Raw genomic sequence first — 23218 nt, forward strand, 5'->3', positions numbered from 1 at the left:
TGTTTTGTATTTATCATTTTAAAAATGATTTAAACTAGTGAAAACAGACGATCTACAAGCACACAACGCCTCGCACCGCGAGGCGTTGTGTGCTTGCAGATCGGCTGTTTTCACTACTTTTGTGCGACGGCCTTGTATGATATGAAGCAGTGCTTTGCATTGCGAAAAAAATTACAAATTTGAAACTTGGAGATACTGTCTGCCCGACAGTGAGGATATGACAGGCCTGTGCTGTAGATACCCCATGTGTATCTACAGTGTCCAGACGCTAGTCATGCTGTTGGCATTGACTGAACGACCTCAGATTACCTTGCATGTTGCCTCAGTGTCCTTTTAGCCATCAAAGCCATTGTAAAGCTTTATGGTATTTCTATTAGGTATAATAATACAGCTGTGATGCACACACACACACTGGAGCATGCGGTTCGTTATTTACGCATTCCTGAGATGCGAGATGCTTTCTCTGAAAGCCCCTGACAGGGGAAGATCGAGGCAACGCGCTGACCTTGACTGGTTCATCAGTATGTAGTTTTCCACTTCTCATGTAGTCAACTAGGGTTTTTTTCCCCTTTTTTTCCCTCCCCCCACCAACCTACCCCCTGGTTTTTCTTTTTCTTTTTTGAAGACGCAGGGCTAGAGGGGGAATATTTTTTTCTGCATGGCTACCTGCAGTGAGACGTAGCCCTCTCGGGAGTCTGTTTGATGTGAGGATAGCAGAGGCCATGTACAATTGTGTAGGTGTGTGCGTGCAGTGTGTGTGCACTGTGCAGTGTGTATGTGTGTGTGTGTGTGTGTGTGTGTGTGTGTGTGTGTGTGTGTGTGTGTGTGTGTGTGTGTGTGTGTGTGTGTGCATGCTTCCATGCAACATTGTTTGTGTGAGCTGTGAGTCTATGCTGTTTTTGTTTCTGTGAAGGAGAGTCACTAACAAAATGTATGCACATGTCTACGCATGAGCGTGTGCGTGTGCGTGCGTGCGTGCGTGCGTGCGTGTGCGCGTGTGCGTGTGCGTGTGTGCGTGTGTGCGTGCGTGCGTGCGTGCGTGCGTGCGTCTTTGTGTGTGTGTGTGTGTGTGTGTGTGTGTGTGTGTGCACGTGTGCGTGCCGTGGGTGTGCACATGCACATGTTTGTGGACCCCCTCACATATGACTGCATTTGTCCAGATGAGCTTCTCCTAACAGAGTAAAGATAGTGTAGTGTTAGGTGTTGGGTGCAGTGCCAGTCCCTCTTTTCCCTCCTAGACCAAGCATGATTTACTTTCCCAAGGTGTGACCTCATAATGCTGGCTCCCTTTCCCCCCCCTCCTTTTTGGCGAGAGAAGCAGGCAGCCCCAACATCATCAGGCGGTACAGTCATATTCTGTAGCTGAGGAGGGGACTGGGCAGGGCTTGGGATATTTTCCCTCATCTCATTTCCAGTGCGTGTATGTGTTCTATCTGTCAGAGAGCAGGGGTGGGAGAGAGAGAGAGAGAGAGAGAGAGAGAGGGAGAGAGAGAGAGCAGAGGGAGAGAGAGAGAGAAGGGGAGGGAGTGAGGATCATGTATGTGTATTAACTCCAGCAGCACAGCAGCAGCAGCGGCAAACAGAAACAGCAGCAGTAGAGGAGAGAGAGAGAAAGACAGAGAGAGAAAGACAGAGAGAGAAAGACATAGAGAGAGAGACAGAGGCACAGAGGGAGAGTTGGAGGCAGGATTGTAATCACAGGCACAGGAACAAAAGCTGCAGAGGATTGTTTTCCTTATCCTCTAACAGAGCAGCGGAGGAGACAGTGCAGGCGGAGCGAGGAGGTGCTGCTGCTGCCTGGTAGTACTACTGAGACAATAGAGGAGAGAGAGAGGATAGAGGAGGCACTTTGTATTCAAGCAAAGGACTGAAACCCAGGGTCTTCTCTCCTCTGCTCCTCCTCCATGTTTTTGGGTACCCCACGTTCATCTCCCAGCTGAAAGGAGGAGGACATGTCCGTGTCGGGGAAGAAGGACTTTGACGTGAAGCAGATCCTCCGGCTGCGCTGGCGCTGGTTCAGCCACTCGTCGTCCCAGGGTTCGGCCGGCAGCGGCGGCGGCGGGGGAGGCGGCGGCGGAGTGGGGGGCTACATCCAGCAGGATGGCCTGGACCACAGAGGGACCCCCGTGCAGGGCCGCCTGAAGAGTCACTCCCGGGACAGGGGCGGAGTGGGAGGAGGTGGAGGAGGAGGGGGATTCCGGAAGAACAGCCCCGTCCACCACAGCATCCTGGCGCCCACGCCGGGGGGGCCCACCACGCCAGTCTATGTCAGAGCGGGTCATCAATCTTGGCACCACCAGCAGCAGCACAACACCATTCACACTCTCCAGGTCAGCGAGGAGCCCCCGAAGACCGCCTCGTCGCCCAGCGTCACCAGGAAGGAGGACCCCAAGAGCGGCGAAGACAATGTGAAGGGCAGCGGCGAGGACCCTGCGGAGGTGGAAGCCAGAGAAAGGTATGATGATGACTCTCATGTGATGGACAGACTATAGTGTTCCGGGAAGACATCGAATTCGCAGGAAATCTGATTTAGACAGTGGTGAATGGAAAACGTGTAGCTTTCGTGGAATGCACCAAATGAGAATAGACAGACTGTTGAATGTAGAGTGTGGTGTTGCTCACAAAGAGAAAGTCTGGTGTCCGAGGCGGCGTTATCTAGAATTAGCAGAATCAATCATTTGTTGTTGTGTGTGACATTTTGCTTCAAAGCCTAGGCACGCACAAGACTAGTAAATTGTAAAGTTTGTAGTTTCCGGGAATCCATTCCTTACACAGTACGTCTGCGGCGTTTCAACTTCATTCCGTATTTGCGGTGCCATCCTGGCATGCAGGCCCTTTAATTAAAGCAGAGATCAAATTAGCTGTGCTGCTATCATTTCCCAATTAAGCCTGGCTCAGCAGCTGCGACCAACCATGGCTCACCTGGGGGACAGTTCAGTCGCAGTTTCCACAGCGTGCTACAGCGTAGGCACGGCAACGCAATAAAACATGCTCTTAATTATTCATGGGATTTTATTCTGTGCTCCCTCCCTCCCATGCCTGTGTTGTTGTGAGGCCACTGGCGGATATCATGTGGAGGAAACCTCTGCTTGATTCCTCGGAGCATTATTCACATTTTACACGGCAGCCATGCTAATGCATTCAATCACAGAGTAACTGTAAAAGTGGGTTGTGAGAGAGAGAGAGCCATAAGAGTCATGTTCTTATGGGTCCCTCTTGAAAATGAGATGCTGCATCTCAATGGGGCTTTCCCTTCAATAAAATCTTACAAATCTTACCTGTACCGGTATATCATGTAACACGTTGGGATGAGAGAGTATAGGAATGGCAATCACAGGAATGATCCAAATCTCTTCCTCCTCCACCACTATTACAATAAAATGCCACTTGCAGCTCCGGTCACATTTGTAGGCCATAACATTTTATTTCAATAATTCTAATCCCAAAAAATCTAAGGTTTAGCTCCTTGGACATTTTACTCTGGCTTCCCTCTGCTTTTCCAGTTTTGTTTTTCTTTTCTCTCTCTCTCTCTCTCTCTCTCTCTCTCTCTCTCTCTCTCTCTCTTTTGCACGACCCTGTGTCTTCATTGCAGGAAGTGAACAGGTGCTGCTATTGCAGGGTGCATGTTGTGTGATGTCTGGTGGAGCACTGAAAGCACCTGTCATCAAGGATGAAAGGACTCGCTCTTCTTTTATCTAGTCTAGTGTGGCATTTTGAGGTGATTGGTCCTTGTATTCGCCTGCTCTGTGCCTGGCGCTTTTGTTCTGTACCACCTGGTGATGAAATGAGAGAAATGAAAATGAACCTGTCCTTTTGATTTTTTATGACGACCCTGATACGATTAAATACAGTATACGCACCATTCTGGATGAAATGAATGCCACAGGCAGGCAGTGGATATGGCTGCATGCCCCAAATAGGACATGAATTATTCTGAACTAAGATACTGCGATTTTTGTATCTGCTGTGTGCGTTCTGCCTTTCGTGTTGCCATAATTGGCAGATGCTGGTGTTTTGGGATCCCTGTGTGAAAGAGGGCGCATGTATTAAACATGTGCCTCGCAGTAAAAATGTAGGGATTCTGTACATCTCTTGGGGTCCTTGAGTTCACACTAGCCTAAAATACTAATACCACACTATACCTAGTGACCATCTTTTCACAAGTACCAAAACATTAACCCTCGTAGGATCCTCGTGTTTTAGTCACACCCAGGGCCTTCGGGTCACTTTGACCCGGCTCATATTAAACCATTCTAAAGTATTTAGAAATCCCCAAAAATCATATTAAACACAATTTGATTGTCATTATTAACTACTTTACTAACAATTCAATAAATATTTTGTATTATCCCTGCCAGGCCGGGATGGCCAAAGGTGAGGGATTATGTTTTCACTCCTCTGTCTGTGGACAGCTAATCTCAGGCAAATTGGACCAATTAGTGTGAAACTACACACATACACTCCCGGGAGGCCTAGGAAGAACCTCCTCCCCTAATTCTTCACATTTGCCTCTTATAGCGCCACCATCAGGCTGTTGTGTGAACAGCTAATCTCAGGCACCACTTCAGCATCAAACTTGGCACACATACGCCCAGGAGGCCTAGAAAGAAACTCCACTAGAGATCTTTTCCATCTGTCATTTATAGCACCACCATGAGACTGATCTTTGCAAAATATCTTGTTGGTATTACAATATAGACTTTGTCCAAATCTCACACCAATTGGTACATATTATCCCTATTGTCATTTGATCAAGAACTATATGTCAAATATTTCTTGTCCCATTCTGATTTGCACAAAGTGCTACAGGTGCTCTGATGGCACAGTGTCACTGCCACAGAGGTTGTGGATTTGAATCAATCGTGGGGCATCTATGCAAACACAATTGTTGTTCGAGGGAAGGGAAGCTGGGCGGAGAGGTTGATAATTGTACATGTATTCCTACAGCCAGGCTGGGCGGCAGCTGGTTTTGGGAGGGAGGAGTAGGACGAAGGGCGAAGGCCCTACGTCCACTCGGTGGGGGGTCCTCACTGTCAGGTGATTCGGTAGGATACAACAGCAGTGACAACATAGGGGAGGAATCAATTGGCATAAGGACTGGATTGGGGAGAAAAAGAGGGTAAACCATAATTGGCTACTCAAAATAAAATAAAATAAAAAAGAAATGCTACAAATCACGTCGGAATGCTGTGGAACTTGGAATTTGTAAAGTGGCATAGGGATGAAGTTCCCATTTGGTAGCAAAATGTGCCACTCCCGCAAAAATCGTAAGCATCTTTGGAATCGTGGCCAATCTGAATAGAAAATGTGACACATACTGTAGGCCATGACATTGATCAAATGACCAGAGAAAATCGGTATTGTAAATATCCCCCAAAACTTGTTTTGCTCAATTCTGCCTCATGGTGGCGCTATAACAGGACGATTTGGGGTTGAATATCTTCCTAGGCCTCCCGGGGGAGTACATGTAAAGTTTCACGCTGACTGGTCCAGCGGTGACTGAGATTAGCTGTTCACAGACAGAAGCAACGAAAACATAATCCCTCACCTTTGGCCATCCCGGCCTGGCGGAGATAATATTGAATGAATTGTTATCAATGTAATTTGTAATGGTGAGCAAATTATGTACTCAAAAATCCATATGTCCAATGTTTTTTCAGAAAGAAATGGTCTAAATATTAGCCATTTAGCATACACTTTGAATGGCCGGGTCAAAGTGACCCGAAGACCCTGGGTGTTATATGTTGATACAGGGGGGTGTTGCAAATGCATGACATGTACCATTTTCATATCACATGTTTAGTACAGTAAATAAGCCAAGCAGAAGAAGTTTCATGGATAAAAACATATTTTAACATACTTTTTCTTGATGTTGAAAATTGAAAACCGGGTCAAAGTGACCCGAAGACCCTACGAGGGTTAAACTGGTTATGCAAGCTGTGCTTGCTTAACTGTTGGAATATTATCTCTAACAACCAACAGCCATAAAACCTGCAAACTCTTTTTAATGACTAGAGATATTTTTCGACCCAATTACTCCACCCACCAGTCTATGCTAATAAGTAAAAATGCTTAGAGAATTCACTTTTTATCACTTTTTTTTGGTAATAAATCATTCAGCATATTGACATCACTCTCTTATTTCATCCAAATGAATTGATTACTCTGTCAGCATCTGTTTTACATAATTATTGAATCAGGGAGGTAGTTTTCTTTTTTCCCCCTCCTGATGATTTAGTGGCACAGCATTTATTGAATCAGCAAAGCGTGGCAGGAATGGCAGCATAATGTAGTTTGACATGAACTATAATCAGGAAAATACTATTTTACAAGCCACTTTTCCATCAGCATTGCATGTCATGTAAACTGCAACCGCTCATTAAATATGAAATACTGTACCAGTTGGAAATCATGTATTGAATATAAGCAGGGTCATAAACAATGACTGTATATCTCTAGACATGCTAAGTTAAGCAGTTTAGGCCTACAATTATTGAATGCTTTAACTATTGAAAAATAGCAGATATACAAGCTCACAGCACGGCGCCGAGTGCTGCGCTGCGAGCTTGTAGATCTGCTATTTTTGAAAAATCGTGAAAATGTGTGCAAATTTTTCAATATATATTTTTCAAAGCAGACTTTTGTAACTCAAATCTCTGCTTCTGGGGGGGTCCCTGGAACAACATATTTTGAGATAGGGGTCTGCGGCCGAATAAATGTAATTTTGGGGGTCCTTGACATGAACAAGTTTGAGAACAGCTGATTTAGAGGAAGGATTTAGAAGTTGGGTCAAAGATCGGGACAAAGATATTCAAAGACTTGACATTTTCACGATTTTTCAAAAATAGCAGATCTACAAGCTCGCAGCGCGGCACTCGGTGCCGCGCTGTGAGCTTGTATATCTGCTATTTTTCAATAGTTAAAGCATAAAATAATGGTTAAAGTGGTTCAAATCTAATGCGACGCGGCGGGCGCGTTCCAGGTATTTGAGAGTTAAACAGTGAAGTAGGCTTTGCACGTGTGACATACACTGCACCTTGGCTTGCTTGTTGGTTGTGGGCTAAGCAGATGTGTGGATTTCACCAATATATGCACATTCATTTGCTCCAGCAGCTGGGTGGCCCTATTACGTCTCACATCATAAATCCTTGACAGATAATTTGTCACAATCTCTGAGGCTATATCTAGAAATGAACTATGCTGCAAGTGAAAGATATATTTTAGACCCCCTTTTCAAATAGCCTGAAAAATGTATGTGTCAGTCAGTTAGAGGTTTGTGCCTTAATAGAGTCACCGTTTTCACACAGAATAACACCTTGAATAAATCCATTCCATCGCTTTCCATTTCGTTGCTTTTAGTGTCCTCTGTTTTCATTCATTTGCCTTATCACCAGGCCCAAAGTCCAAGACCATAAAAGGCTTCACCTCTCTGAGAAATCAAAAATATTAAAATATTTAAATAACTACATACCTCTCAACATCACAGTGTAGTGACGACTGAAAATACTTAGTTGCTCTCAGGGGTGTCGCAGCAAATTCTGGGCCCTGGGTACAAGGATTCACTTCATTATTTTGTGCTTTAACTACAAAAAATAGCAGATATACAAGCTCACAGCGCGGCACCGACTGAGCTTGTAGATCTGCTATCTTGTGCAAGCCTTTGAATATTTCAAATCCTTCTAAGGTTTTTTTGAAAAAAAAAAACAATGTTTCTATGTCAGTGGTGCTCAAACTTTTTCATGTGAAGGAAGCTCAAAATGATAGGTATTTGGCCACGGACCCCCATCTCAAAATATTTAGTTCCAGGGACCCCCCAGAAGCAAAATTTGAGTTACAAATGTTCGCTTAAAAAAATACATGTATTCAAAGATTTGCACACATTTTCATGACTTTTCAAAAAATAGCAGATCTACAAGCTCACAGCGCGGCACTCGGTGCCGCGCTGTGAGCTTGTAGAACTGCTATTTTTCAATAGCTAAATAATTAAGGCCCCTCCACCTTGCTTGGGCCCTAGTAACTCAGTCCCACTTCCCTAGCTCCCCCCTTGTGACGCCCCTGCTCTCCATGCAGTGTCAGTATTTGTTCTTTCCTCATGCCTCTCCTCCCCATCTTTGTCAGTGGATATGACAGGAGGAGTTAACCCAAATGGAATGGAAACCCTGACCTCTTCTCCCCACCATAAACACAAACAGAGGCTTGAGTCAGCGGGGCTGTTAGTTTGAATGATATCTCAATTCCCCCGCCAATGCCTTTGGAAAAGAAATACCACCACCTTCTCCTCTGTCAACAGCAGTAATTCAGATATTGGTTGAGTGTTTCATAGCACCACCACAAGGCTTATGGGGGTCTCTCACGATGTGAGTGACACTTAATGACAGAGGCATCCTTATGATGCGATAACTTAACGGAAATAAAAATAGCCCTGGACTCTGGAGCACACTGTCCCTATGGGAGAGAAGGTTTTGTGATTCGTCCTTTGATACTGGAAGTTCTTGTCCAACGCTGCTGCGTCTGTTTGCATATATTTCAGCATAACAAGGTGCAGTGTTTTGTTCTACAGTACAATTCACCGTTTGTCAGCCTTCTGGTTGGGCCCTGACTGACCAACCAGCAGGCTCTATCTGCCTTGTCCCGCCCTGGTTCTGCCTTTTTCATGTTGAATTTGCTAAAACATAATTTTTGGAGAAATAAAAACATTTAAAAACATGCTGAGTCACTATACTGCCACTGAGCAGCTCCATTTTACTGAAACCACGTTTGAAATGAGAATTGAATACACAGAATAACAATACGAAGCAACTGAATTACAATGGTAGTGGATGGAGTGTCCCTCCGAGTGTCCCACCAAGACACAGCAACCAGTGGATGCGAAGTGGGGTGGGACAACGGGCAGGACTTGACAAAGGGTGAATTCTGTAAAAGACTGAAATGTGTTGTGAAGTGCCGGCAGGGTGTTATGCAGGACACTCTTTCTTGTTTCACTCCTCATCAGGATCAGTCATTTTCCACAGACGGACTTGATTCAAAGAAAAATAATCCCTGACGCAGCTTTACATGAATTTTACATGCATACTGTTAACAAGGGCCATGGCTTAAGTCTAACAGTGTCCTCGGGGCTGTGTCGCATTCAGCAATTTGAATGGAAAGAGAACCATGGAGCCATGGTCAATTATGGTCAAGCAGAACATTTGCTGTCAGAGTGAGAGTAGGGTCACTGCAATACATATTGTATCCTTTTGGGTGAGAAATGTATTTTAGAAACTAAGATAGGTGTTTGTTTTGTGTATACTCTGTGCGTGTTCATGCGTGCGCGCACGGCGCGCGCTCGTGTGTGTGTGTGTGTGTATTTGTTTTTATATTTGGCAGCCTAGGACATACCCACAGGCTGGTTGTTAGAGGGTTTCAACAACTTGGGATGCCTAAAAAAAGAGGCAAAAAGGCTGGCAAAGTATTGTTCCGTCTCCGCTATAATCGGCAGCCGCCACATATGGCGGAGACGCTGTTACTTATACCCGTAGAGTACCAAGTGCCTTGCTATTGTATCATGAGGACATATGCCATGATTTTGTAAATGTAACTCTACTGCACCTATAATATTTGTGTCCTTGTATGCATCTCCTTTGTGTGGACAGAAATAAATGGTTAAAATGTGTGCGTGTGCGCATGTGTGGACAGACTGGGAAGTACCATGCTATAGAATTATAGTTAGAATATTCAAGTTAAAGTGCTTATAGGGTCTAAGCAGTGTGTATACATGTGTACTGTCTTATTTTCTAACCCATCTCAGGCAATGTTAATTTATAGACAATCTGCTGATGTTGGCGGAGCCATAGTCTATAGGGTTTAAACTGCCATCATCAAACTCAAGGAGCTTTCTGCTAAGATCTGCACATTTTTCATGTGCAGCCCACCACCCACCCACCCACACAAAGACACACGCACGCACGCACGCACGCACGCACACACACACGCACACGCACACGCACACGCACACGCACACACACACACACACACACACACACACACACACACACACACACACACACACACACACACACGTGTAGTCTCGTTCCCCCCAGATACACATAATTCACTCTCACACAGTTTCCACTGAGTTTCTCAACAGTGTTAGAGTGTAATCCTAGGTAATCTAATAAACAAGGACTTCTGATTTCAACATGGAAGTAAAATATACTATACCACTAGGAATACTACCATCTACCGTTCACCATAGGCTACTAGTATCAATATTATTATGCCACAAATAAGCAGCAGAAAAAACGGCCTCTTCTGTTTTTAAGTGTACAGGACTCTCTGTAAGCCAAAAACATTCTCCAATTGCTGTCAAAGAGAAGTCCCACCTACAAATCAACTGCTCAGAATCCCATTATTAAGCAACCAGTTGTACGGATCTGTTAACTAATGACTTTACAATTCAGCCGAGTAAGGCCCATCCGCACTTCACACAGTGCAGTGCTCAAAATATTAATCAATATCACACCAGAGGTGCTGTGCATTATCTAAGGTGGAGTGAAGGAAGTATGCTGACATGGCATTACAACATAACGTGTGAGGTTTTGTAATGGCAGAGGGGACAAGGTATAAGGGGATATATTTCATTTCTGTTATTGGCATGTGGCAATTTTACACAGGTCTCTATAATGATAAGGGGCTGTCGGCCATTTTACGAACTTGATATCGCCCTTGCTGGTGTAATTCAAACATGAAAATAAATGGTTTGTTGTGCACAGCTACATTTCAGATTTCACCAATCACTATCAATATCAAACACATACTCGCATGTCAGCTACAACAGATCATATCCGAAAAAGAATGTCCGCTGTCAACCTGGCTGAATGAGTGAGTACGGTGTGAACGAGTGCAAAATCGTTTCGGTGCAGAGCAATCATCTCAGTCAGTACTACTACTGCTGACGATTAAGTGATTACAGTAAATGCGTACGGTACAGTGATTCTCTGCGCAAATCTGAATGCTATCAGCCAGGGGCGTCACAAGGGGTAGGAAAGTCGGACTGAGTTACTGGGGCCCAAGGTGGAGGGGCCCTAATAACATTATCTATTGAAAAATAGCAGATATACAAGCTCACAGCGTGGCACCGAGTGCCGCGCTGCGAGCTTGTAGATCTGCTATTTTTGAAAAGTTGTGAAAATGTGTGAAAATCTTTGAATATATGTATTTTTTAAGCGAACATTTCTAACTCAAATTTTGCTTCTGGGGGTCCCTGGAACTAAATATTTTGAGATCGGGGTCCGTGGCCAAATACATATCATCTTGGGGGGGTCCTTGACATAGGTTTCTTGCACACATTTTCAAGATTTTTCAAAAATAGCAGATATACAAGCTCGCAGCGCGGCACTCGGTGCCGCGCTGTGAGCTTGTATATCTGCTATTTTTCAATAGTTAACATTCATGGGGGCCCGCAGTGAATCCTTGTACCCAGGGCCCAGAATTTGGTGTGACGCCCCTGCTACCAGCATACTGGGCATGAGAGCGCAGAGCCAGCAGGTTTCTTATGAAATATACAGACTTGGCATACACTATGCTACACCAGGCTTTGTCTGTGTTGTTGGACTCTCATCCCAACCCAGCAATTCCACCGCCTGGAGGGACAAAAGGCTGTGCTAATCCATTTCGAAAGAGTCTTTCCCCATTTGGTTCAGGCGGGGGTGTGGTATCCCCTCATGTGGAGGGTTGGAGTTGACGCTAGTTGGAAGAAGACTCCGAGGCCCAGTAAGACATCTGACTCACGACCTTTATACTGCCGCCGGCTAATCTGGGTTGACGGAAAGCACATCTTGAATCATTATGGCCTGTTATTGAGAAGGGCAGTTTCAGAACAGAGTTATGTCCAGTGCAGAAGACTACTGTGGACTGGAGCACAGGAAGAGACGGAACAATCTAATTCTGTTTATTTATATTAGCTGTGTAGCTGTAAGCCTGATTTATATATAGGTGCGCAGTAGTGTTGTGCATTGAAAATAGCAGATCTACAAGCTCATAACATGTAGCACCGTGACATTAGCTACCAATATTGCAAAGTAACCTGTTCAGGAAAATGAATGACAAATCATTCAGATACTACTACAACTAATATTTATTATTATTATTATTAGTTGTTGTTGGGGTAGTTGTCACTTTGCACATTATGTGAAATTTGTCCTCAGCATTTGTACTCGTTAGCCCAAGGATGACCACACAAAATATGTCCCAATTTAATATATTTTTTGTGAATCTTCGGTCAGAGAAATCTTCATCTTCAATCGTCTGGTGTTCCCATCCAACATCTCCACTCCAAAACTGAATTACATTTATGGACTCCCAGAAAAGATGAAATAGCTCTGTGATACATGTAGTCAGGGGATATCTTAAAAAGTCCTGGAATAAATTCCTTACCAAATAAATTCTTCACCAATGTGTTTGTAAAGGTGTCTAGTAACACATCTCACAAAGACTGAAATTCAGTTTCCCTAGCCTAGAAGAATCCGTTACAGCTGCTGAAAGTCGGGCTCCCATTAAATTAACTATAGGCCTACAGGATAAAACACACCAAAATAAATACACTTTAAGTAGCATGTGAGGGGTCAAACTAGGGGTTTTTCATGATTCTGAATCCATTGCAAGCATTTGTTTTGCACGAAAAACATTCCTTGGGGTAAAGGCGGCTCCCACAAAACTGTGAAAAGTGATAACTCATCACTAAACCATAGTTTTGTGGGGGCGTTTTTAACCCAAGGAATGTTTTTCGTGCTAAACAAATGCTTGCAATGGATTCAGAATCATGAAAAAACCCTAGTTTGACCCCTCACATGCTACTTAAAGTGTATTTATTTTGGTGTGTTTTATCCTATAGCTAATTTAACGGGTCCTCAACTTTCAGCAGCTGTCAAGGATTCTCCTAGGGAAACTGAATTTCAGTCTTTGTGAGATGTGTTACTAGACACCTTTACAAACACATTGATTGATTGATTGATTGATTGATTGATTGATTGATTGATTGATTGATTGAAGACTTTATTAGAAGTTTGCATAGGAAAAGGTACAGTTTCATGACGGTACAGTTCACTGGTACAAGGTCTACTAAAAGGAGATCCATGAAAAGACTAAGCTTATTTCCACAGGAAACCATTTAAGTATCTCATATAACATTGAATGACAGATGAATAGAACACAGTACTATGCAGTAGATACAGTACTATGCAGTAGATTGGTGAAGACATTTGTAGATTGGTGAAGACATTTGTCGGTAAGGAATTTACTCCAAGATTTGACACTATAAGATATCCCCTGACTAATGTTGTTGCAACTTGTATGTTTTTACGAAAAGACCAAACACCAGAGGCAGTATCAGACACAGGACAGGACATCCACATAAATTAGAGTTGTACAATACCACCTTTTTTTGAAGCGGTGAAAGCCGCTTCCAAGGAGTGGCTTTGTGTGTCCCGTTCATGTCCATATATGGTCATTCCAGTCCAGAATGAACAGGTTTTATCTGTCCCGTACATCCAGAATGTGTGTAACGTCCGTCCCGGTCTGATGTTTGGATGATTAAAAATTTCCAATGAGACTATACTTTGAGGATTGGTCAGGCTTCACATAACAATTCGGCCCTCCAGATAAAATCATTCATTCATTCAGAATTGGAAGAATGTATAGATCACAGAGTTCATAGCTCTAGAACACATAGAATAAAAGTTCACCGCTTCACTTCGAACCGAGGTTTGATTTATTTTTTTACTTTGTTCAGTACAGATGATGGCAATACCTGCTGACTGAGACAGAACACTGATAGCTTTTTTTAATGTCAAGTGCGTTAAGCATCAAGCCAAGATAGGCCTATTTATACTGATCAATATGACAACGTTATCAAATTACATTTAACCACTTGAGCCCTGCCCCTATTTTATACCTAGTCGCAAGAAATAGCAAGCTGATCTACAAACGTGTATTCTCACAATGTGTTGTGAGCCTGTAGATCTGCTTTTTGAAGCGGTGAAAGCCGCTTCCAAGGTGTGGCTTTGTCTGTCCCATGTCTGTCCCATGTCTGTCCCATGCATGCAGAATTGAGGATTGGTCAAGCTTCACATGACAATTTGGCCCTCCAGACAAAATCATTCATTCAGAATTCATGAAAATATAGAACTAAAGCACATAGAAAGTATAGATCTAGAAGATAGAATGTATAGATCTAGAACACAGATTTCATAGCTCTAGAACACATAGAATAAAAATTCACCGCTTCACTTCGAACCGAGGTTCGATGTTTTTGTTATTTTTTGTTTCTTTTTTTAATTCTTTTTTAATTTTCACCTCTGATGACATGCCCAAAATGGGGAGGCCAGGTTAAAAATAAAAATAGACATTTCTAATATATTTTTTTATGTAAAGCATGTAGCCTATATGCTAATTTGTTTTCCCTCTATATTTCCACCATTCTGCTACAATGTTCAGCATGCAGATTTGCTGTCAGATTTCTTTCATGTTTGTTCAGCAAGCACACATCACACATGCATACAGTACATATACTGTACATTGGCACATACTGTACATCACAGACAGTAGGCCTATGCTGCTGCATAGGCTATACATACATATTCTGCTAGAGCTAGACTGTCTTATATTCAGCATAATGCCATTTATACTGTAACTTCTCAGTCAGTGTTACGTGCGTATGTCAATATATCGAATGAATGAATGAATGAATGAACGAATGAATGAATGAATGAATGAACGAACTAATTATTTTATTTTCGTGTCTGGCTGCCTTTCGCAGCCCATCCCTTACGGGATTATTCAGACACAATTTACATAACGTTTTTTTTCCCCAGTGCCAACAAGCTGACACAAAAAAATGAATAAATAAACAAAATAAAGTAATACTGCATTCTTAAGATCAAAAGTACATCAATAGTTGTTCTGAACAAGAGTGGAGGGAAAGAGAGAGAGAGAGAGAGAGAGAGAGAGAGAGAGAGAGAGAGAGAGAGAGAGAGTGAGAGAGAGAGATAGAGGTACAAAGACAGAATGAACAAGAAACAGGACAAGAAACAGACTTGAGTAATAGGTTGGTATGATCCATCACAGTGCCACTGTCTATGTGTAAGTTGCATGTCTTCTTCTATTCCAGGCTTTATGTATGAAATTGGAGATTGCAAATGCAGTATGCAGTATATCAGTATGTCAATGCATTGTTATTGTTCTTTATGTGCTTTATGTGAGTCATAAACAGTTTAAAATGTGTCTTTGAACATAGGCCTCATTTCCGTGAGCATACATTTTAAATTTAGGCATTTAGCAGATGCTCTTAATCCAGAGCGATTTACAGTAAGCAATTGGTAAACACAAGGTAATACATCAAATGCATAGAGACAGTGTAGTGCCTCAGTAATCAAGGATCAGAGGTAAACCTATCATCAGTCTAAACATTATAATGTAAAAACAGATAAATAATAATAATTTGTGCATTAAAAGTCAAACTACACAAACTATAGGACGCACAACAAGTCAACAAATTAACCTGGCATCTTGGGAGCCCGAAGGCAGAAGAGTCTGGGACATGAATTCCTCTACATGTGTTCACAGACTGTACATACTGAATCATAATAAAGAGGAATTTCAGAATTTCATTCTGTGATTAGATCAGGGGTCTTCAATGTTTTCAGGCCAAGGACCCCTTAGCAGAGAGAGAGAGAGAGAGAGAGAGATGAATACATATATACATATTGTATAAATGTGTGATGGAGATTCTCATCGATTTCATGGGTAGATTGATAGACTTGTTTGACACTTAACCCTTTAAAATCATAAATCCTCGATACTTAGTAAACTTGACCTTTCACTTTGTACTTGTTCTGCTCTTTTCTTTTTACCTATACACCAAACTTATTTGACACAAATAGCTGCGAGGCGTTGAGAGCTTGTAGATCTACTATTCTTGGCTGAAGTTCTCCTCAGAGTATAGGGATGCGAGGGGTCAAATGTTCATTTAAAATAATTATCCTATCACACAAGGATTTGGAGGACCCCCTGTAGTAACTCTGAGGACTCCCTAGGGGTCCCGGACCCCCTGTTGAAGACCCCTGGCCCTGGATTAGATTATTAAGCGATATAACTTGTCATTATTTAGGGCAGTGGTCCTCAACCTTTTCAGGCAGTGACCCACAAAATAATCATATTTTAACTTGACCCCCATCCTGACGAGCACTGAGAGTTGAGGAATTACATTTTGTATACAGTAACACGGTTCTATTGTGAAAATAGCAGAAGCAGATCTACGCGTTGCGAGGCGTTGTGAGCATGTACGGTAGATCGGCTATTTTCACAATTTCTGTCTCTAATATTTGACAATTTAGCCAATGTTTAATATGTCATTTTAGAGGTATTAAAAAGTCCTCAAATTGTCACTTTAGAACAGTGTAGTTACCCTCTATACACTTAAACTTTATTTTGGTTTGGTTTGTCTACTAGCCGGGACCCACCAAAATAATTTGGCGACCCCTCTGGGGGTCCCGACCCACAGGTTGAGAACCACGATTTAGGGGTTGGACAGGTGTTGTCCAACAGGTGTTTGCCGTGGACTGAAGACTCACCTTTTCAGACTCCACCTAAACCCTTAGCACTACTGGAAAAATCAATGACCATATATGAAGCTAGTTAGCATTTGTTTTTAGGTTTTTAGAAACCTTTTTTACGGATTATATAGTTTTTTTCTAGATATATATTCATTCACATTTGTTATATTGCTGTTTGATGTACTGACACTTAATCTTGTTTATTATTGTGATGTTTATTTGCTTATTGTAAATCGCTTTGGATTAAAAGCGTCTGCTAAATGCCTAAACTGTAAACTGTAAACTGTAAGGTGACCACAGCGTACTGTACCCACACGTCAGTGGTGCTCCGTAATTGATGAAGTAACGCTCCAGGGGATTCCAGTGTTTGCTCAGACCGATGAAAAATCCGAGGGAATGTTTGCCCAAATTCACACGCTGAGTTGCCGATGCCCTGGAACAAACCCACGACCTTGCGGTCCAAAGGTGAGAGCTCTACCGACTGAGCTGCCTGCGGACACAATTGCAAAGCCGTGTAGAAGACTTCTCCCTGTGATCAGGGGCGTCACAAGGGGGGGGGGGGAGAGTGGGACTGAGTTACTAGTAGGGCCCAAGGTAATTATTTTATGCTTTAGCTATTGAAAAATAGCAGATTATACAAGCTCACAGCGCGGCGCTGCAAGCTTGCAGATCTGCTATTTTTGAAAAGTCGTGAAAATACATGCAGATCTCTGAATATATGTATTTTTTAAGCGAACGTTTGTAACTAAAATTTTGCTTCTGTTGAGTCCCTGGAACTAAATATTTTGAGATGGGAAACATAGTTTTTTTCAAAAAACACAACTTTTCAAGATTTTTCAAAAATAGCAGACCTACAACTTCATAGCATGGCTCGGTGCCGCGCTGTGAGCTTGTAGGTCTGCTATTTTTCAATAGTCAAAGCACAAAATAATGCATAATAATGCGTTCCCAGTCAATGAATCCTTGTACCCAGGGCCCAGAATTGGGTGCGACATCCCTGCCTGTGATACAGAGAAGAGCATCACAATGTAGCAGTGACTTCACAATAACCTGTCTTCATTTGTTGAGGTACTATGAACAGTGTCTATTTTCAGATTCAATGAGTCACAACATGGTGTGATGTCTCTGCTAAGGTGTTGAGACAAGATGACGAGGGAGTCACTGGAGGGAGCACAGCTACAACGGTGTAGCACTCAAATTGAGGAAATGAATTGAGGAACCTGTCTGTTCTATTCAATTTCAAATATTTATGTATTATGACAGGGACGTGCAGAGAATATTAGAGAGGCAGGGGCTGACATTTCTAAAATGTCCTTTTGGTGGAAATATCGAAAATAGCAGACCTCCAAGCTCACAAGCTGGAGGTCGGCTATTTTCGGTGCGTGATACCACACTGAACGAATCAAGACGATGCTGGAGATGTGGCGTACAGCATGGATTTCTACCCAGAGAGGGCAATTCTATCAACATAAGATGCTGCATTCAAGTTCAGGAGAGTTTGGACAAGGCAATTAAAGGGCCACTTCACCTCTGGGACAACCCTATCTTATTTTATTGTTGTTTGGGACACGATCAACACAATCCTGAGTTAACTCAGGATTGTGTTATAGCATGGAAAGAAGGTAATTGCATTTCTTTCACTATAAAAACTGCATTCATGGTCTGGAGAGGGCACTTTTTACAGACGGATAAAAGGGCAGGGGCTCAAGCCCCCTTTGATGTCTATGTGTGCACGTGCCTGATCAGTGATCATAAATGACTTATTCACTTTCTGGTGTTATAACATTTTAAAGTGGTTTGTATACAGCCGCATCACTAGCCATATGCCCGGTTAGCCTCTGTCGGAGATAATACCTATCGTGTCACGTTGTGTCCCTATAGCGCATTTCTCTAGAGTAAGTTGCATTGTGTGCTTTTAGAGCCTCAATAAACTGTTGAGCTATACCTCTGACAAACCAACCCACTGCTGAAAAGAAAATAAACACTTCAGAGAAATTTACTGCTCCCCAGGACGTGATACCAAAGCAATTAGTGTCCATGAGATTGGTAGGCATGAAAAATCCTTACCGCATGCCTCGCGGCCAATACAAAGGCAATGCATCTCCGCTTTACGGTTCCATTGCTTATTCAGTCTGGTTCTGTGTTCCTCCTCCAAGACTCCAGAGTCAGTAGGGAATTACCGTGACAGGGCCTATAAATTACTCTTGTATTTAGCATAAAGCATCCCAATAAAGACTACACTATGGGGGTATGGCAGTGACCAGAATGCTATATAAACTGTTCCCTGTGGGAAAATGCTGTTGCTTCTGGTAATCAAAGGAGAGGAAAGGCACACACTGAAACTAAAGAAGTTTATGATAGTGTGTTAATCAAGATGTCAATACAAGCGCGCCCTCCTTTTTCCCTTACTTTCTAGTCGATGGTACGAATTCCTCAGCTGTTTGCAATATGTCGGGCCTGTGATACACTGCAAAATCCTGGGTATTAGTGTGTTAAATGTGAGTATAAAGTGTCTTTTTATATACTCTCAGAGTTAAATTAACAATCCGGATTTTACCGTGTACTTGCGCGAATGCACCTGCATTCTATAACGTTGTTGTCGGGTGGAAACCTCGTATCTCCAAGTTTCAAATGTGTATGTTCTTTCGCAAAGTAAAGCCCTGCTTCATCGTACAAGGCCTTGCACAAAAGTAGTGAAAACAGCAGATCTACAAGCACGCAACGCCTCGCACCGCGAGGCGTTGTGTGCTTGTAGATCGGCTATTTTCACTAGTTTAAATCATTTTTAAAATGAAAAATGCGAAACGAACGGTTTTCACCCGACAACGACGATAAAATAACATTCCGAGTGTTAGTTTAAAACTCTGCATTAAACCGACACTTTGTTAGAATAGTCGATATTTTCACACGCTTGTATTTTTACATCATTGAAGCTCTGCTGATGCTGCTGCTGCTGCTGACTCAAAGCTGTCATGAATGGAAATTTGAAGCCCAAACTTTAAAAAAGCAATGACAGTTTTCCGCATGCTCACCCCCTTCTCAAGGAAAAAAGAAAAAGAAACAACGCATTTTTGAACGATGAATCTTTATACAGCACATGGAGGCATTATAGACGCCAGTTAATTCCCCAGGAGAGGCAGCTTTAGATCTGTTTATGTAGTGTAACAAACAGCCCTAAATGTCAAAACGAGTGGATTTACTCTGTGAAGGACACCAGAAAACGTGCCTGGCCTGTATTATTTCGCTGTGGAGTCGGAAGGATTACGTTAAACAGCCTGTGATCTAGCAGCCTGCAGGGAGTGGGGACTCAGCCTCACTTCACTGGAATGTTGTGAGGAGGAAGAAGCTTGCTGGCAAAAGTTTGTCCCCCTGTCAAAATCCAACATGCACACACACACACACACACACACACACACGCAGGGGCGTCACACCAAATTCTGGGCCCTGGGTACAAGGATTCACTGCGGGCCCCCCATGAATGTTAACTATTGAAAAATAGCAGATATACAAGCTCACAGCGCGGCACCGAGTGCCGCGCTGCGAGCTTGTAGATCTGCTATTTTTTGAAAAATCGTGAAAATGTGTGCAAGAAACCTATGATTCCATGTCAGTGACCCCCAAGATGATATGTATTTGGCCACGGACCCCCATCTCAAAATATTTTGTTCCAGGGACCCCCAGAAGCAAAATTTGAGTTACAAATGTTTGCTTAAAAAATACATTTATTCAAAGATTTGCACACATTTTCACGACTTTTCAAAAATAGCAGATCTACAAGCTTGCAGCGCTGTGAGCTTGTATATCTGCTATTTTTCAATAGCTAAAGTTACTAGGGCCCCTCCACCTTGGGCCCTAGTAACTCAGTCCCACTTCCCTCCCCCTTGTGACGCCCCTGCAAGCACGCACACACAGAAATACACACACATGGACACATACACACTTTAGATTCTGTATAGACAGCTTGTGCTGCTCAGATTGTGGTGCTACTTGTCCCTTTGGAATTAAGTGTTTATTTATCCACTTATGTGTGGAGTTTAGTCCTTAACCGTTTAAATGTCTGCCGAGGCTGATGATGATGCATAATATGCACCAGTGGGAACAGAGGATCTCGTGGCGTCGTCACGTGTCCAAACAAGTCATATTGTTCTCGGAGAATGTAATTCTTATCGTTCCCAGTACAGCCTGCATTGTTTCCAAACATCCCATAATTTGCACAGAAAGACGTACAATGAATGACACTACGGTAATTCAATAGATCTAAATAAACCTTTCCCTGTGTTATTTTCTGCCTGCAGTGACTTTGTAATTTGTGTAATTAGGTTTGATATGTGTACTAAAGCAATAAGCCAAAAGGGGCGAGTGGTTACCGGGGTAGTATACACCGGCTGAGAGGCGTTGGGAAACCCGAGGCGCAGCCGAGTGTTTTTCCGACCCTTCTCTGCCGGTGTTAAGAATAATTAAAAACACCTAGTTAGACCCCTCACATCCCACTTAAAGCATATTTGTGGGAGTGATTTCTTCCCTTATAGTACAGTGTATAGTAAGTGAATGAGACCCAGAATTTCCCTAGCTGTCAAACATTTTGCTAGGGATGTTGAATTTCAATCTTTGTTAGATATGTTACTAGACACCTTTACGAACACATTGGTGAAGAAATTGTTTGGTAAGGAATTTATTCCCAGATTTGACAGGTATTCTGCTAATTTTCCCTGCATGACTATGGACACTCCACAAGACTAGAATGTACAGCTGACACTTTAAGACTGAAAGCTTTGGCTCTGCACCTTAGTGACTTGTACCGAGCTTATCTAAACAGTATCTGTGATCTTGAGCTTCTTACTACACACTGTACCTTCTATTCACTACTTCTTGTCAGTGTGGACTTTATTCGTTTTTGAACTTTGAGGCGCGCTGCTCTTGTATTTGAGTTTTGTACTTTTAGGCCTTCTTGTTGACCTTTCTGTATCTGGTCTTATGTTTTGGTTTCACTGCTGTGACTTTTGGTTTTGCGTCTTATTTTGAAGTAGTGTTTCCTGTCTGCCCCTGTGGGGCTTTTAAGCCGTGACATCATTTTGTAGGCAGAGGAGAATCTGCCCCCAGAGCATTTTCTGTCCCTCGCTATTTCAAAAAACAACGACTAAAAAATAACGACTAAAGTATAATTCTAACACTTTCCTTTCAACAACAAAGAGAAGAAAAATGTGTAAATAGTAAAAATAGTAAAAAGATTCACGGAAACTGGGGGCAGAAATTCTCCTCTGCCTACAAAATGATGTCATACTTAACAGCCCCTACTGCCTTGTCTCTCCTACTGTTTGTTGATTAGTTATGTTCTCCTCCTGTGTCCTGTTGTGCCCCAGCCAATCCCAGTGTTGATTGTTGTTTGAGTTCACCTGTGTCTTGTGTATTTGTACTTCCCAGTGTCTCCACTTCTATGTCAGTTCATCATTGTAAGTTTGAGGTTACTTTGTCTTTGCCAGTGACTATATTCTAGTTCGTTTTTGAGTATTTCTGCCTTGTGTTTTCCCAGTATAGTGTATCACTTTGTATTGCCTTTGTTTGTTAAATAAACATCCTTGCATCTCCTCTGGTTTGTCTTAACCTCGCCTACCAGGCTTTGGTGTTCGTTCACAACAGGCTGTTTGGTTTCCGCCTAAAGAGCGGAAACACTAGAAGAAGCGGCGTCGCTTTGATTTGGTTCCATCCGTTTGTTTCCCCAATCCCTATTAGAATGCTCAAGTAGCCTAGTGTAGTCTTGCCAGTCGCTAACAGTTGGACTAAAAGATGCATATACGAAACAAAACTACTCCGCATCAAGGAGTTTATTAGGTAGGCCCTATATATGTCCTTGAGCGCAGGGGAATTATTTTGGGTTAAAACTGTTTCCGGTGGATAGTTCCGGCCAAATTGTAGTCCTTTGACTACTACAACATGACGTGTTGTGGTTTCCGCTCCAGACCGGTTACAAGCCCGAAAAGTGAAGTGATCCCAGACTAGGTTCGCGTTCTGTGCTTGAGTCAGAAACCTTCGGAACCACATTGTGACACTTTCACTACTAAATCATTCTGCTTCAACAAGAAGTGTAAAAGTACAAAAAGTGTAACATTTTAAATCATGAAAACATTCAGCTGTAGCCAGCAGGGGTCATCGCCATGTTGGCTTGTGGTGGACATTTTTGTAAAATAATAATAATTGCCACAGACATACAAAATGAGAAGACAATATTACCAGAAACACATAAAGCGATAGCCCTGAATGCCCATAACAGGTCTGTAACACTGAGTGTACAAATGGAACCATTATTTTGTACACACTCAGGTGCCGGCTACATGAAGCTGGATATTTCTGAATCTAGACATTTGTTGGTGCTGTTGGGGCTTGCAGCCACACGAAGCTGGATATTTCGGCCGCGAAACTGGATATTTTTGAATCCGGATAAATAAGTGGAGAGATTGAAAAATATCCAATTCACTGGATCCGTGTAGACAGGGAAGTGGGAACCCGGATATCTCTGAATACTTTACTGTGTGTGTGCTTGTTAGACCTAGATATCTTTGTCGTGTGGACCTAGATATTTTTCTATGTGGATATCTGAAAAACCGGGATATATGAAATATACAGCTCCGTGT

At 42.7% G+C, this 23218-nt stretch overlaps 1 protein-coding gene across 2 annotated transcripts in view; it reads left to right on the forward strand.

Annotated features, from left to right (window-relative positions):
* Positions 1–1952: 1952 nt before the first annotated feature.
* The window catches only part of klhl4 (kelch-like family member 4), a gene marked incomplete at its 5' end in the record, with an annotated part of 67488 nt that continues 46222 nt past the window's right edge, over positions 1953–23218 (forward strand). For both annotated transcript variants that reach the window (XM_080746482.1, XM_080746483.1), the window contains one exon: positions 1953–2455. In XM_080746482.1, coding sequence (XP_080602608.1) covers positions 1953–2455 — 503 coding nt within the window. The remainder of the gene's footprint in view (positions 2456–23218) is intronic.

Source organism: Nannobrachium achirus, assembly GCF_963921795.1.
Source record: "Nannobrachium achirus genome assembly, chromosome: 17".
Taxonomy (NCBI): domain Eukaryota; kingdom Metazoa; phylum Chordata; class Actinopteri; order Myctophiformes; family Myctophidae; genus Nannobrachium; species Nannobrachium achirus.